The 17,201-nt window shown below is 54.9% G+C and overlaps 1 protein-coding gene across 3 annotated transcripts in view; it reads right to left on the reverse strand.

The window, feature by feature from the left end:
* The window catches only part of ABCC6 (ATP binding cassette subfamily C member 6), a 52,267-nt gene that overhangs the window by 17,481 nt on the left and 17,585 nt on the right, over nt 1-17,201 (reverse strand). For all 3 annotated transcript variants that reach the window (XM_075528295.1, XM_075528294.1, XM_075528293.1), the window contains exons 11-18: nt 13,763-13,924; nt 10,824-10,916; nt 8,285-8,488; nt 6,289-6,435; nt 5,398-5,470; nt 2,953-3,067; nt 1,277-1,403; nt 966-1,142 (exon numbers count right to left, since the gene is read on the reverse strand). In XM_075528295.1, coding sequence (XP_075384410.1) covers nt 966-1,142; nt 1,277-1,403; nt 2,953-3,067; nt 5,398-5,470; nt 6,289-6,435; nt 8,285-8,488; nt 10,824-10,916; nt 13,763-13,924 — 1,098 coding nt within the window. The remainder of the gene's footprint in view (nt 1-965; nt 1,143-1,276; nt 1,404-2,952; nt 3,068-5,397; nt 5,471-6,288; nt 6,436-8,284; nt 8,489-10,823; nt 10,917-13,762; nt 13,925-17,201) is intronic.

Below are 17,201 nucleotides of genomic sequence, written 5' to 3' on the forward strand. Positions count from 1 at the left end.
GGCAGGCCAGCAGGAGGCTATGGACGCAATGGAAGGGAGGTGAGGGCCGGAAGGAGACCCTCCCGGGGCGGCTATGGAGGTGGGCGGAAGAGGAGGATTCCGAAGGACACCGAGGGTGGGGGCCAAGTCTGGGAGGAGGAAGTCTGGAGGTGAGAAGGCAGCGGGAGGAGGAGGTTCTAGGGGATCAGGTGTATGATTTAGCAGATGCCACACACAGCAGGAGAGACTCCAGATGGTGCCCAGTGGCCCTCCGACCTTCAGGACACATCTGCAGCCTGCGTGATGCCCTGCCCTTGGCGACACAGCTCTTCCTGGCTGACCTGGCTCTTGGCCCACGAGGAGGCTCGCTGAGACCCTCCCTGGCTTGCATGCCACTCCCCCAGGCATGTTGCCCCCTCCCTTAGTGCCAACTCTGGGTTTTCTATGGGCCGGTCCCTAGTCCAGGGCTGGCCAGCTCTCTGTTCACACAGGGCCAGGTGGTAACTCTCTCAGGCCTGCGGGGCCATCTGCAACTGCTTGCCTGTTTCGTGACATGGAAGCAGTACGGGAATAGCGTGGCTGTTCTCCGATACAACTTTATTTACAAATGCAGGCGGTGGGACGGATTTGGCTCATGGCTTATAGTCTGCAGTCCCCTGCCCATCCATAGCTCCTTGTGTCCTATTATGAGACGTGACCACCCTGACCCTTTGCAGAAGCCCAGAGAGGGGTGACACATTGCCCACATCACCCAACAGGGCCAGGAAGGGCTGGCCAGGAGTCTGGTCTCTTCACACCACCAAAACCTGCCCTGTTTCTTTGCCTCTCCCCGAGTCTCTGTCTCAATCATTCTCCTGCTTGTTGAGAGTCTACGATGTCCTTGGTCCTGAGCTGGGCCATCTCTCCTCTGTCCCCTCCAGTCTTTCCACACCACCCAGGAGCCACGGAAGCAAAGGGCCTGCTCCCAGGAAGGTCCAAGAACCCACCTGCTCCCCGACTTGGGTGTGGACGCCTTTGGGCATGCGGTCCATGTCCGGCCACAGGGCGCAGGCCTCCAGAACTCGGTCTAGCCACGGTGGGTCCAGCTCCTGCTGGAAGCACACGTTCTCCACCACAGAGGCATTCTGCACCCAGGCCTCCTGGGGCACGTAGGCCACGGGCCCCTAAAACACAACATGCTTTGGCCATTGGGAGATGGATGAGCCAGAGCAGGAGCTCCTGAGAGGGGCAGGGGGAGATGGGAGGAGCAGGGTGTGTGGGATGGGAGGGGCCTGGCACAGGGCATCAGTAACCTCACCTTGACGCTCACAGACCCCTCCACCTTGGACAGCTCCCCTAGGAGGGCAGACAGCAGGGAGGACTTCCCGGCCCCCACTGGACCGATGACAGCCAGCAGACAGCCCTGGGGCACAGTGAGGCTGATCCTGGCAACACAGGACTCGAGCTGTGGTCCTGCTGAGCACTCGGTCCGAGTCTGTGCCAGCCTGGGGGGTCCCAAGCAGGGCCGCCTTTCCTGCTGTGGCCTCATTCGAAGTCACCAAGATGGCCCGAGGGGCAGCTCCTCCCCACCAGTGCTTGTTGGCCAGCCCAGCAGCTGCCCCCTGCACTTGCACAGGTACACATGTGTTCACAAGTGTACACTCACCTACAGATACACATGTGTGCACCATGGGCACCTGGGCACATGCATGTGCGCATGCAAAGTTGCCACAACTGTACACACATGCTCACACAACACACATGCACGTGTACCCACAGCGCCCATGCATGTTTGCGCAATGCACACATACAAGCGCACCCCTGCATATACACACATGCATACATGTTCATTCACACACGAGTCTGCATGTAGACACATGCATGTATAACCACATGCACATGAACACGCAGACTTTGGGGGGCAGCAGGGCCTCACGAGCCCCTTCTGGCCACATGTTCCTCTTCTCGCCCCCGGGGCAGAGTGCAGACCAGCCTGCCAGGCTGAGTTCTGACCATCACTGATCATGTCCTGCACAGTTGTCCCATCACCTGCCACCCTGCCCCAGCCACCGCGCCTCAGCCAAGTGCGTGCATGTGTGTTTGCATGTGATGCATGTGTGGGGGGGGGAGTATGTGGTGTGTGTGGTGAGTGCACTCATGAATACACAGGTGTGGAGGGGTATGTGTGTTGTGTGGGTGTTGGTGTATACGTGTGTAAGTACGTGTGTGTGTAAGTGCATGTGTGGTGTGTGAGTGTGAGGGGGGTGTGTTTTCAACTCCCTTCTTAGGGAGTTTTGAGGCCTGATAGGGTTTTGGGCCACAGGGACCCAGCCTGGAGTCTAAGACAAGAAAAGACATGATGCTGGCTTCAGGACTCTCCTCCTCCTGCCCCTCTTCTCCCCGCTCCCCCACCCACTCCTGCTGGGGTGGTGTAGGTTCACAGCGCACATTTGTTTCCAACAATTTAGACACCCTTTGTTGGGTGACACTGGTCACAGTCTCCTTGATGTCACATGGCCCTTCCCACCTCCTCCCTGGGTCCCCGTCTCCCCATCCCCACCTCCTGCCCTGCCTTTCTCCGCTCTGCCTCCCAGCATGCCTGTGGGGCTTTATGGGCAAATGCTGCCCTTGGGCCTCCGGCTGGCTGGACGGTGGGCCCGTGCTCCCTGGTATTGTTCAAATCTTGACAAGCCTGTCTGCTGTTGGTTGAAAGTTGGCCTGGGTGGGGAGTGGGGGTCAGCCCTGGGCCTGAGGGATGTCCACAGGCCTTTAGGGCACCTCTTGGCCAGCCCAGGGAGCAGAGATGCCCCCACCACCACCCCCAAGTGGAGGAAGCTCACCTATCCTCCTCTGCACCACAAACTTTTGCTTTCCCCAGACTCTGCACCAGGCTGGCTCCCAGGAACCTCCTGGGTGGAGCCCCAGACCCCGGAGCCCACCCCTAGGTGGAAACCTGTGTAAATGCAAAGCAGGTTCTCAGGGAGACCCCCGTACCTCTGGAGGCAGGGCGGGCTCTCTGGGGACCAGGCAAAGGTGCCGCGACACACAGTGATGCAGTCTTCTCCAGCAGCTGCGGCACAGGGGAGCCTGGTTACAGAGCCACTCTGGGCTGCTCAGCCTCCCAGAGAAGCCCCCTCCCAGAGAAGCCCCCACGGGAGGCAGCAGGTGTGATGGGAAACCTCCGTTGAAAGAAACTGCCCTGTCACTGTCTGCCTTGCTGTGTGGTCCAGGGGAGGTTCATGGTCTTTCCCTGTTGGCCATACATACAATTTGGGGGCCTACAAACCACGATCCAATGGCCAGATCTAGCCCACTGTCCCGTTTTGCAAAGAAAGCGCATGCACACCTGTGGGCGTGTGCCCAGTTCACGGCTCCGCTAACTCGCGTTACCAGGGTACGGCCCAGTAGCAGGGACACAGTCCAAAGGGTGGACATGTGCATGATCTGACTCTGCAGAAAAGACTGCTGAGAGCGCTGTTTACCTAATTTGGGATGCTTCCGAGCTTGAAAAGACGGGCTATTGATTTCTCCAGGACAACCGGTGTCAACCGGGTGCTGGTGCCCCGTGTGCTGTATTCTAATGGCCCCTCGCCGTCTCCCGAGCCGCTTAGTGGATATAGCTGTCACAGGACATAAAGCCTATCCTCTCTGCTAGTGTGGGATGCTCGCTGGAGCCCACGGATGGACAGCTTCGACAGGGGAACGAAGGATGTCCATCGGCCACAGGGGGCTTCCACCTTTACTCTCCTTTCATGACCCCTCCCCTACCTGTTCCCCGCACTGAATGCTACTGAACGTGCATATCGGGGTGGCTAGCAGGGGCTCTCTCAGGGCGTGAACTGGGGTGCGCTGCGATGGCCTGTAGCTCTGGGTCCTGGAGCCTAACCAGGGGGCCCAGGCTGAGGGGGCCCTGTGCTGTTCTGCTCATTCCTGTCCCCATTATGAGGCCACTAGACAAGGCTGGCCTGTGCTCTGCTCCAAGCCATCCCTCAGGAGGACTTGGGAATCTGGTGACATCGCCCTGGGATGATAGGACCCCCAGCCGTCCCTAAGTCTCAAGCATATCATCTGTATAAGAGGAGGAACCAGCTTCATGCCTCTTGACATTTATAATCAGCTGGAAAAATTAATTTTTTTTACCAACAAAGCATCCCATGTCCCAGCCCAAACCACTGAAGTCAGAAGATCCAGGGGACCTTTCCAAAGCCCCCCAGGAAAGTGCCTCTCACAAGCAGCCACCGTCGGTGTCCACACAACCTGGTGGCTGCTGGAGTCGGGTGGTTAGGAAACCCCGTTAAATGTGAATTTCAGATAAACAACAGATACATTTTTAATGTACAGTACACCCGACTGTCCATGGGAGTCCACGGGGTAGGTTTATACTTAAGAACAATACTTGTTGCTTATCTGGAATTCAAGCAGATCTGGGCACAGTGAATTTTTATGTGCAAATCTGGAAAGTCGTACTAAGAGTGGACTGGAATCTATCTTCCTTTTTACATCCCCACCTGTCTAATGTGTGTGTGTGTGTGTGTGTGTGTGTGTGTGTGTGTGTGTGTGTGTCCTAGAGGCATCTACCTCACAGGGTGGCTGTGAAGTTAAACAGCAGAGTGCACTCCGCACCCTTTCAATCCATGGTAAGCACTTGGGAAAGATTAGCTAGCGTGGGGTTTTTTTCTCTCTTGTTATTGGCAACCATCTATTTTAGTTCAAATGCTTAACCATTACCCATCAGACCCTGGAAAAGTCTGACCAAGGGGGTGTTTGGAAATTGGGGACAGTAATGTTTTCTATCCTCTGCAGCAGGCCTGTCGACACTGGCTTTTGTGTGACTGCCACTGGGCACAGCTGGGCTGCTGACCAGAAGGTGGGCAGTTCAAGCCCACCAACCACTCCATGGGAGAAAGAGGAGGCTGTCTGCTGCTGTAAAGACTTACAGCCTCGGAAACCTGGGGGTTGGGGCTGAGTTCTACGCTACCCTATAGGACTGCTGTGTGTCGGATTTGAGTTTGGTCTTTTGGTCTCACGGGTATGCACCTGTGAGGGAAACTGCAGTGACAAGGAGACATTGACCCTTGGCAGGTGCCACCTGGGGCTAAAGTAAGAGGGAGGAGCCTGTGGCTGAGGGCCCAAGAGCGAGTTCCTAACAGCCCTGATGCAGAGCTGAGCTCTCGGCGCAGCCTGCGGAGGATGCTACCAGATGGGGTCACCAGCCCCTCCCTGGAATTGGGGACTCAGAGGAGCAGCCAGGAATGGCAGACCTGGGATTTGAACCTGGCGCCTGTGGCTGAAGATGCCAGTACTGCTCTGGGCGGCCCCACGGGCTCCCCGTTGCGAGGATGCTCACTCTCATTGGTGGCCTAGAGGAACCCCCGTGGTCCCCCCCGGCCCCTCCATCCCTCCCACGCTGAACTCAGAACTCACAGCATCTGGAGAGACGCAAGTCCACTGCACCAGGGTCCACCTCTCCCAGGCAGAGGAAGGCCGCCAGGCGGTCAAGGGACACCCGGGCCTGCAGAAACCAAAGGCCCAGGTCACCACCCCTGCTGGCGAGCAGAGAACGCTGGCTTCCGGTGCCAGCACCCCGGGGTGTGTGGGAGAAACCTCCTGCCCAACTGAGCCCTGGGCATTTGCAAGGGGCTTCCCAGGCAGCAGCAGTGGTGCTCAGTGAAGTGGTGATGGTGGTGGTGGTCCCCGCACTGCCTTCCTCCTTGTGGGCAGAACCGGACCCCTCCCAGGCCCCCTAACCTACTGTAGTGCAGGCAGGCATGAGGAGAAGCCTGGCGGCCTTCCGAAGCCCATCATCAGCCACGATCGGAGGTCGGCTCAAATGACCCCCCTGAGGGGCCCCTGCTGGCCTTCCCTACACAACCCGGCCTCGTGCAGCCCCGTGGGGCTGTGCGACTGGGATAGAGTGTGTCCAGGCAGAGGGGACAGCTGCCCCACAGACCCGCCGAGCATCGGCCCATCTGTTTGGAGCATGACGGCAGAGGGCATCCTCCCAGTGACCTCCGGTTTGTTCTCCATGTCCTTCTGTCCCATTTGCTGCTTCTCCAGGAGGCCTGGGGGTGGCGTGTGTTCCTCGTGGTCAGCGGTTGGAAACCAGCAGCAGCTCCGAGGGAGAAAGACGGGCCTTCCTCTCCCGTCAATAGCAAGTCACAGGCTCGGAGACCCACGGGTGTCACCATGAGTCGGCACTGATGCCACGACAGTGGGGTTTGCTGCTTCTCCTGCTCCGTTCTCACACCCCACCCACCCCCACCCCGTGCTGACAATGTGTCGCTGGCTCCCCGGGGCGCGTCCCGAGGCGGCTTCCCCGCTGTGGCTCACCTGGACGACGGCGTGGATGGAGAAGGGCAGCAGGGCCTGGGCCTTGTTGAGGATGTGCAGCACGGTGAGGCTCACGAAGGCTTTCTCTGCACTCATGGCGTTCTCCTCGGCCACCAGCGTGTGCACCGCGAACACCACCAGCGCCACCTGGTAACAGCATCACCACAATGAGAGAGCTGGGTCTCCCACGGCCCCCCGTCTTTCATTCAGTTGTACACAGGGTCGCTGTGAGTCAGAACCGTCGCTCATGATGGCATCTGACGATCCCGCCACCCCATGCTCTCCCCCCGCATCTTTCCCTCTTCACCCCTAACTCTCGCCCCTTGGTGGCATCGGTGAGTGCCAGTAAGTGGATTCCAACTCACAGCCACCCATGTGGCAGAGCAGAACTGCCCCCTAAGGCTACCCAGCCGATCGCCGGCTTCACGAGCCACAGGTAGGGGTGGACTGTGAGCTCAGCTTGCTGTTTGCAGCCGGGAGCTGTAACACCAGAGCTTCTGGGACATAACGCAGTGGCATTCTCTCTGGGATAGCTGGGTGCAGTGAGGGAGGACGGTGTGGTCCCCTCAGTCTAAGTATCTGAAACTCTTGGTACCAGGCACTGACAGGTACTGTGGTTTAGAGATTGGTCAGCAGTGTTTTGTGGTTCAAGGCACCAGTGGGACGTGCGGTTCCTCCATCCCTCCACAGTTGACCCTGAAGTTGAAGCTCTTAACCACGCTGACGCCTGCAGGTGTCGGTGGCATGTCTGGGTGTCACTAGGGGCGCTTCAGAGCCAGGTCTTGGCGATGTTGGTTCTGGGTGTCATTTGGTGATGTGGCTCGGTGCGGTGGTCGTTGGGTGTACTGATCATTTTCTGTGACGGTCAGTCTGATGGTCACTCAGTGAGATGCTCCTCACTTGGGATGGTGACCCCTTGAGGTGGTTGGACGGTTATATGTGCTGCTGGTGAATTGATGGCTCCTCATTATAATGGTCACTTGTGATGGCCACTGAATGCGATGGCACTTGGGTGATGGTGGCTTGGCGTGAGGGTGACTCGGGGATGTTGTCTGGAGAGCCCTCCTTCCTCGAGTGTCATTCCGGTGGTGTGTCGTTGTGATAGGCTGTCTGTCCTAGCAGATGACGTCTGTGGTTCCAGATCCTGGCGGAAACTGTTTACGGCCCAGCTTTCACCAGCCTCGAGGCTCCCGGGTGGCACAGCTGGTTAAGCATTGGATTGCTAACCGAAAGGTTGACCATTCAAGCCACCAGCTGCTCTGGGAGGACAGGCTGTCCTCATGAAGATCTCCAGCCAGAGAAACCCACGGGGCAGTTGTGCTCTGTCCTGGAGGGTCGTTGTGTGGCAGAATGGACTGAGTGTGGATTGTTCTGGAAGCAGTGGGAGTCAGGGATGGCTTGAAGCAGGAGCACGGATATGAAGGCTGAGCTGGAGGAAGGCGAGCCAGCAGCAGCTTGGGGAATAAGCAGGAAGAGGAAGCTCCCTGCCCTGGGATGGGCAGCCATGAGGCTCTGGAGAGCAGGTATTTTTGGGGAGAACACCTGGGCATCTTTCTGCACCTGCCACCTCTCCATCCCGACAGAAACGGTTGTTTGGCTCCCTGGGGCTCCAGGAGGGGAAACTCAAACCGTGCGGACAGAGCAGCACCACCCCACAGGCTTCCATGGCTGACACCCCGGTGGAAGCAGGCCTCTTCCTCCTGAGGAGTGGCTGGTGCTTGAACCCACAACCTCACCATCACCTAACCACTGCACCACCAGGCCCCTTGCAGGAGGAGAAGGGCCTAAGCATCAGCCTGAAGCCACTGGGTCGTGCACTCGGCAAAGACCAGGGGCCAGGAGGAAACGGGGCAGATCGGAAACGTCCTCGGGGGACAGGGTGGGGGTTGAGTGCTGTTACAACAGGCTCCGAGGGGCAGGGCCCATCACCAGGATCCCCGGCAGCCCCCCCACACACACACCCCTAGGCTCCACAGTGAGAACAAGGTGGCCTCACCAGAAACGTGGACATGTGGAAGGCCACCAGGGACACACAGAAGAGGAGGCTGGAGGTCCGCAGCGCACTCAGCTCCCGACTGCGGATGTGCAGGACTCGCTCCAGGAAGGCCTCCTCCCAGCCGTGGAACTTGATGACCCGGGCACTCCTGAGGATGGCGCTGCACAGCCGCGACCGCGCGTCCTTCTGCTCCATCTGCTGCCTCTGGGGGCCAGGGAGAGGGGGGACAAGCCTAGACCCTCCTCCCTCTGCCATGCACAGCCCCCACCCCCTTCTGCAAATCCACCTCCAAACCAGCCCCATCCATCCCTGTGCCTCTGCCACGTGGCCTGGCCTAGGCCCTCCTCCTGGTCTGCGGACTCTGCTCTCCTCTCAGAGCATCCCACCCCCTCCAGTTAACGCAGGTGAGGTACCACCAAGAAGGCTTCCTGGAAGAGGAGACACCTGAGTTCAAGCTCAGACCAGGAGGTGGTGAGTCCACTGGGGCTGGGCGCAGTAGCCTCCCTAGGGTGATGCCACCCCACCCCCGGCCCTCCTGCAGGGCCAGGCCGTACAGGAGACGCAGGGAGGCTTGGGATCCTCTTGGTCACAGACTAGTACGTGATGTCGCTGAAAGTCGCTTCCCTTGGACATTGCTGAGATTACATGGATGCTAACGGCACCAGCGTCGGACCACGTCTGTCCCTAGTGACATCACCACAGGGTCGTGACCACATGGTGAACCGCACGGCCTTTCCACCCTTCTCCTTCACCTGTCCATCACTCTCAAAGGGGTTACTGGATACAAGTTCACAACATGCACTCTCACACTGTTGTGGCCACAACGCCGGGAAAGGTGACCCCACCGGAGTCACAGCACGCAGCCACGGTGCGCGTGGCCCGTGTGGACGAGCCACGCCATCTCAAGTTCCATGTAATCGGGTTCTGAGGACGGCGCCGACCCCAGAGACCCCAGAGCAGTAGGAGAGTCAAAGAGTAAATCAGCCTTGTAGATCTATTAATAGAGGCAAGCTGGCTCACAAAGAAAATCATTTTTGTTGTGCTATCTAACGATGGGGATTTTTTTTAAAAAAAGGAATAAATTACTGCTGAAACACGGGGGGGAGGGGGGGAAGCTACACAGGTGGGAATGTTGGTGTCTCCCAGCCTGACTGTGTCAACCAGTGTGGTCCACCACCACCCGACATAGCCCCCTAGTGACACCGCTGAGGCGCGGAGGAGGTGAGGAAAACAGAGAAGGGAGGAAGTGAGGAGGAAGAAGCTGAGACTCAGGGAGGAAGCGGCTGGATCCACTGGGCGTGATGTAGCCAGAGCAAGGGCACGAGGGCTGAAGGAGAGGAGTCTGGGCTCTGTGCCTCCCAGTCGTGGGTTTGTGCACGGTCAAGGGGGCAGGAGGTTGGGAAATAGTCATGAGTGGACAGGGTGGATGGGGTGGTGAGGCAAGAGAAGGGATATCCATTCAAGGTGGGACTTCCCTATATGCAAGGGAAGCACGGGCTTGCTTGTGTTGAGTTACTTTTCCATAGTCATAGTTTTCACAACTGATGTGGCGAAAAACATAGGAACCTGTTCACGAGGGTTAGTGAGTGTGTTAGGCAGGGTTCTCTAGAGAAACAAAACCAGGACACTTTGATTATATATGTGGATAGGTGTACACAGCGAGAAGGAGTATAACAGTCAGTGAGTCCACACAGCAGTACAGAGGGCTCAGTTCAACTCACTTTTGTTGAACAGTTAACCTATTGAAAGTTCTTCAACTCACATGGGCTGCTGGGTCCAATGTCAAAGAAGCAGGCAGCTGAGTCTTCCCTCGGGCAAGGCAGGCAGAGTCTGCCCACAGGCAGCAAACAGCAGGGTGAACCACCACCAGTCAGCAGCTCGGGAGCTTAGCGAAGCAGGCCCGGATGGGATATTGAACTCAAGCAATGCAAGATGACAGGATCCACCAGCCTCAAGCTCAAGTGATGTACACACCAGCAGCGTGGTGAAGCAGGACTCGAAGGAACCTCAAGTTCTAGCAATACGATCCATGGGTTGGCTGTCCCACAGGTAGTGTAGCTCACAGGTTGAGGCAGAGAACTAGCAAAAGCAGCAACATGCTGGTCTGATCACCAGAGAGCAAGAGAGAGGGGGGCTGGCCTTGCAGAGCCATTGATCTATTTGCCCTCCAATCAAACTGCAACCTGATTAATCCCACATCTTCCTATTGGCCAGGTTGGCACACTAAACCTAACTATCACAGTAAGCACAAGTAAGCCTGTACTTACTCTGCCTATAGTAATCTGACATGATATAATTTCTTCTTCTTCCTCTCCTTCCTTCCTTCCCCAGAACCAGAGCTGGATAAACCACAGGGCAGGTTAGAAAGGGAGGTGCCCAGCAGTTAAGGAGTGGAGATGGGCAACATGAGGGGTGCAGACCAGAGTGATCGGTGAGACTTAAGACTCCCTTGGAGGGCCACCCTGCCTGCCTCCGGAGACACCTGGCCCCTGCTCCCTGGGGATGCCTGCCTGACGCTCCTCGCCCCCCTGATGCCAACCTGATAGTGGTTTCTCTTCTTGGTGATGAAGAAGTTCAGCGGGAGAAGGCTCAGGAAGACAGCGATGGCGGTGAGGGCAGAGGGTCCGAGGAGCTGGGGATAGAATGACTTGGTCAACATGGGGCTCAGACTTGGGTCCCGATGTGGGAAAGCCAGGGAGCTGGGGGGCAGTAGGGCATCGGAGACTAAGATCTGGGGGTCCACAGAAGGAGAGGTCTGCTGACAATGGATCTCCTGGGGCTGGGGTGTAACTTCCTCACACAGCAGCGGGTGGGTATTTTAGCAATTCATCAAGAAGGGAAGAGTAAGGGAGTGCAATTGAGGCCCTGAAACCAGAGCCCAGTTAAAATCCTGGCCCTGCCACTAAGCACGGGCCTCCTTCCATACAGGAGATCCAGACTCGAATCCCGGCACACAGTGGAGGCTGGTGTGTGGCTGTAATGCTGAACAGGATTTAGCAGTGCTTCTAGACCAGAAAGAAGGCAGCAAGGCCTGGTGGTCTACTTCTGAAAACCAACCAATGACCCAATTCCCGGGTGATCTTGGGGTTGGTGCAGGATGGGGCCGTGCTTTGTTCTGATCTGCAAGAGTCCCCAGGATTCGCTAACAGCAGTTTGGTTGTGGAGTGGATTGATGGTCAAATGCTGGAGTCCGGACACGGGCACCTACTACGTGCTCATGTCGAAGGACGGATTCCTCTCTGCGTCTTTATGAGCCCCCAGCTAGTCACCAACCAGGTGAAGCACAGAGACTACAGGGTGTCCAGTGACACGAGTTGATTTGGGACATACGGACACTAAGCAATCATTTGCTATTTACCTCAAATTAAAAACTTCACCCCTCTATGGTTGCCTGGGAATCCCGCCCCAAAGAAGCTTTGTGGTGTTGGGATCCCTTTAACTTGTTCTCAGCTGGGGTTTCAGAGCAGGAAATTGAGGGAGTGAAATTAATCACTGGCAATCCATCATTTTTCAATTCGCCTCTAGCTGTGACTTCTTGATAGGCCCCGAGAGGTTAATCAGCCCCATCTCGCCATGCCCCAGCCTCCGAGCCTCCAGCCTCCGAGCCTCCAGCCTCCGTTCCACCACTCAGCCTCAAAACCACCGCTTTCTGATCTTGAGACCAGAGCTCCCCAGTGTATCTTGTGTAACCATTTTATTTGTGTTGCAAGGGCGCCACTTACTGGCCACAGGGAGAAGTGCCCCTACGGCCTATAGGCAGGCCCACCAGCAAGACTGGAGAAAGAATCAAATGGCCACTCAAAGTTAAAACAACTCCTCTATGACAAAGGAGGGCGCGTCTAACCTTGTACCACCCCAAGACCTGCCCCCCCTAACCAGGACCTCAGGGTGACCCTTGGCGTGAAGCAGGGTCAGCCCAGAGAGAGCCAGGAGCCAGGCACAAGAAGGGCTGGGCTTGCTGGCCCCGTTGATTTTCACACCTCGGTCTGTGGTCGGCCTGCTCCCTGGCCCACCTTCCCTCAAGCAGCCCCCCTCCTCCCTCCCTCCTTCTTCCTCTGTCCTGTGTGTCAGGCATGGGTGACAGGGCTCAGTGTGTACTTGGGGGGAAGCAAAAGCAGAATCCTTACAATTAAATCACGGCCTGTGAGGGTCACATCAGTATCTCACTGGTGCCCCTCCCCGGGCAGGTGATCTGCGTTTCTCCCTGGGAAGCACGGTGGCACGGTGGTTACGTGCGGAGCTGCTAATGGAAAGATCAGTGACTTGCCAGGGCCCACCAGCCAGTTCTTGGGAGAGAGACGTGGCTTTTGTACCCGTAGGACTGGAAAACACTCAGTGACGGTCGCGGGAGCCCTCTGTCCTAAAGCCGCGGTGGTTCGGATAGACTCCACGGCAAGGGCGTGTGGTGTCTGTACAGCCAATCCCTGAACAAGAACGGTTTTTACGTTCTTAAATGGTTGGGGGTGGGGGGGGGCGCCCAAAAAGGAGTACTGATAGGCATACCCATGACTTGAGACCACTCCAGGTGCATTAAGGAGGCTCTGTGGGGACACAGCCGTGCTTGGTGCATTGTCTATGGTCACCCCTGTGGTGCGAGGCTTAAGTGCTCGACCGTTCACCGAAAGGCCAGTGGTTCAAACCCACCAGCTGCCCCCAGGAGAACGATGCGGCCGTCTGACTCCATATAGCTCGCACAGGAACACCTTGGAAACCCACGGGGCCCTGCTACGTCCCTCTGGTCACTACAGGTTGGAACTGACCCGAGCGCATACAGCTCTCGGCACGGTGACGATGTGGTGCTTTCTGCCTTTACAGCCACGGGATTGTGGGAAAATCCGACAGAACCTCCCTGGAGCCTTGCGGTCAGCCATGGAGTAAGCTCTTCACAGCGAAGAGTGGGCCACGCGGCTTTCAGCGCTTTACGTGTTTTACCTCCCGAATCTCTGCACAAATCTAGGGCACGCTTGCTCATCGTTCTCTCTGTTTTACACGTGGGGAAACGGAGGCACGGAGACGGGCCCTCACTTGTCCGTGGTTCAACACCAAGAGAGGCGGGAAAGTAGGCTGCCCACGCAGGCTGTCCAGCCGCCACGGCGCTCTTCAGTAGCACTTGTAAATCTTTAGCTACACAATGCATGGACGAAGTCAGACAACTGTGTTTCTCTTTAGAAAGGGTTGACTCCTTGATGTTTTTCGAAAGCGAGGTGGCCGCTCTGCCCCTCAGGTTTCCTCTGTGATTCCTGGTAGCTTCAGGCACACTTTACCTGCCCATTTGGATGCCCAGCATCCCACCCAGGCACACCCGGACCAACAACATCAGCATCTTCACCCTCATCTCTCAGGCAGGGAGACTGAGACCCAGAGGTCAGCCGATATGTAGCTTTTCCCCATTTTCCCTGCCCAGTGTGCAGATGGGACAGATTGAGTGTGGAGGAAGGGGGGAATCCAGTCTCCTCGCTCCCTGACCCCTCCCCGAACCTGCCACAGGAGGAAGAAGCAGACTGTGATCCAGATGAGTGGCAGCCAGAGGCCGTTCAAGTAGAGGATGCTGTCCGTCAGCCGCTGCACGTCCACAGACACCAGGTTGACAATGTCCCCCACGGCGCTGGTCTTTCTGGACTTGCTGGACAGAGCTAGGACCTGGACAGAGCAGATGGACAAAGCCTGAAGTCAGGGAGGGGGGTGGTAGGGATGGAGGGTGGGAGGGGGTGGGGAAGGAGGGCTGTGCACGGTGAAGACAGAACAAGAGCTTGGTTTCCTGGCAGGCCTGGTTCCAGGTCTCTCCTCCCTCGGAGCCTATTTCCTAATCTGTACAATGGTCTGCTAACATCTCCTTGGCTCACCTCGCAGGGCCACTCTGAGAGTTAAGGGGAATGGCAGAAATAAAAGTGCTCCCTAAACTGGTGCTAAATGGCAGCCTGGGCACCCCAAACATGGGGAACACCCAACATGGAGGGGAACCCTGCAGACCCAAATCTCTGAGGCGGGGAGCAGAGGAAAGCTGAGTGAGCTGAGCACGGGGACACAGAGATTCCTGGGGTGCTGCACCTAGAGGGCGAGGACCACCCCCCATGCCAGTATCGCCCGATCGACATATAAACGCATGTTTTACAACACCACGACGTCTCTGAGACTTTGGTTCAGGGAAAGAAACCAGGCAGAATGGCACAAAAGAACCACCAGTTTCAGAGCCAAAAGTCCTCCCTGGGGATGAGAAGGCACTGGAACTACCACAAGGGAATCCTGAGGTGCATTCGACAGATGGGGGGAAAGATCAAGATTGCTATGGAGAGGGGGGCTATGGAAGAATTCAGGGAAACACAGAGCAGTGTGACAAAGTAAGTGATCAGTAAAAGTGCAGACGATAAATACGAGGGGGTACCCGCCCCCCCAAAAAACACGCTGCTCATTTGCTTTTTTTAACGTGAGGGGGATCGTGTATTTGGTGTTTGTTCCACAAGGTCAGACTGTTAATCAAGCTTTCTATTAGAGGTTCTGAAAAGATTGCATAACAGTGTGCGACAAACATGGCCTGATTTGTGGCAGACAGAGGACTGGTTTGGCCATCATGACAAAGCACCTGCGCACACAAGCGTCTCAGTGCACCAGTTTTTGACAACAAGAAAACCCCCCAGCATGTCTCTCTTGCCTCATGCACCTGACTCACCTGACCTCACTCCATCCGACTTATTTTTGTTTCTGCGAATGAAGAGGGACATGAAAGGACAGCAATTTGACGACATAGAAGAGGTGAAGAAAGATGTTTCCAAGAATGGAATCACAGGTTTGACAAATTTATTGAACGTAATGGAGAGTATTTTGAAGGTGATGAGGTTGTTTGGTTTACAAAAATATTTTTAAATACATAGCTTTGAAAAAAAAGTCCAGGTATTTTTTGGGGGAGTAACCTCTTGTACTATATTAGAAATGGAGAATATATTAAAAGTGCAAAGCAGCAAACAAAAAAAAAGGAAGGCTGAATTAGTGAGCTTAAAGACAATTATCTCGATACTAAACTGAGAAGAACGGTCCATAAAAAGATTTTTAGAAATCTGAAGAAGGCCTAAAATGTCTGTGAGAGACTAGCAAGAAGAATAACATCCATGTGGTAGGAATTCCAGAACAGGAAGAAATAACAACGACAAAAAAAGCACAGGGGGAATTGTCTGAGATGGGCTGTAAGAAAGCCTCCCTGCCACCATGCACGAGCAGAAAGCAGTCAGCCAAGAAGCCGAAGGAACCACAAGCAGGGTGGGCCCCTAAAGAAAACCACCACGAAAAATCCTAACTTCCCAAAATTAGAGACAAGGAAAACATTCCGAGGGCATCTTGGGAAAAAGAAACAGCAACCTCCAGAGGTGGACCAAGCAGACTCAGCTCAGGATTTTCAGCAGAAATCATGTCAGCAAGAAGGGAATGGGATGTGTGTTAGTGCGGCTAGACTAGAGAAACAAATTCAGAGAGACACTCACACACATGTTTAAGAAAGAGTTTTATACACAAGAGCAGTTGGGTATTGAGAAAACATGCCAGCCCAGTCCAGATCAAGTCCATAAGTCCGATATTAACCCATATGTCTGATAACAATCTATAAAGTCCTCTTCAGACTCGCAAAACACATGCAATAACACCGAATACAGGAAGATCACAGACCAGTGGTGCGAAGTCTTGTGGATCCAGCCTCTCTCCGTGTGTTTTCTCCACAGAGGTGTCTCTCAGAGAGTGAGCAGAGAGAGAGAGAGAGAGAGAGAGAGAGAGAGAGAGAGAGAGTTACCCGCCTCCAAGGAGGAAATACAGGAGTTCCTAGAATCCTCAGGAGAAGGCCATGCCCACACAGAGGTCTCATTGGCTATGATTTGATTGACAGGCTAGACTCCACCCCTTCAACCATTAAAAAAAAAACATTTTATTGGGAGCTTGTACAACTCTTATCATAATCCACACATCAATTGAATCAGGCATGTTTGTACATATGTTGCCCGCGTTCTTTTCGAGACATTTTCTATTGAGCCCTTGGTATCAGCTCTTTTCACCTCCTCCCCGCCACTCATAATCCCTGATAGATTCTACATTGTTAGTGTTTTCATCTCTCACACCGACCACTGTCTCCCTTCCCCCAGGTTTTCTCTTGTTCTTCCCCCCAGAGGGGTGTATTTGTTATGTGTCGATCATTGCGATCGGTTACCCCTTTCTCCCTTCCTCTCCCGCTCTTCTCCTACCCTTCTGGTATCACTATCCCACTACCCCTTCACTCTGAATCCTCAAATTGACACCAGATTATGTAACTACCACAGGAAGACATATTTAAAAATTTGAAAGAAAATTGCCAAGCAAGAATCATATATGCCGCAAAATTGATCATCCGGTATAAGAGAAAGATTAGGGTATTTCCTAATAGGGCCAACTCAGGGAGAAATTATACGAATTTGTAAAAAAAGACCAGTCTTGTCAAAACCACTAACGGGAATCCTTTGGGTAGACCAAACAACCAGAGCAGACATTAAGGGAGACCAACACCCAGGATGACACTGCCTTGAAGTCAACTCAGCCACCACAGTAAACAAAGGAAAACCAACTTCCAAGGCTGAAATGAGGGCGCCCAAGATATCAATCCACACGATCATTAAGTAAGAGGAGGAACTGATGTGACACAAAGCATTCTAATGGAGAGCAAGGCAGGAAGAGCTCAAGAGCCAACAGCCTGTGTTAACTTTGGGAAGAGATTAGTACTCGGGTAACCTTAAGGAACATGTCTAAGCTTCCTCAAAATAAAAAAGGGGGAAATCACAAAGACCGAGTAAACAGTAGAACAACAACAAAGGGGCAAAAAAAAAAAAAAAAGACAAGAAAAACTACAAACAAAATAACCCCTCAATAAAAAACCCTAGCAAAATGGTAGCAATAAATTCATAGCTAT

The sequence above is a fragment of the Tenrec ecaudatus genome, chromosome 12 (assembly GCF_050624435.1).
Source record: "Tenrec ecaudatus isolate mTenEca1 chromosome 12, mTenEca1.hap1, whole genome shotgun sequence".
NCBI lineage: Eukaryota > Metazoa > Chordata > Mammalia > Afrosoricida > Tenrecidae > Tenrec > Tenrec ecaudatus.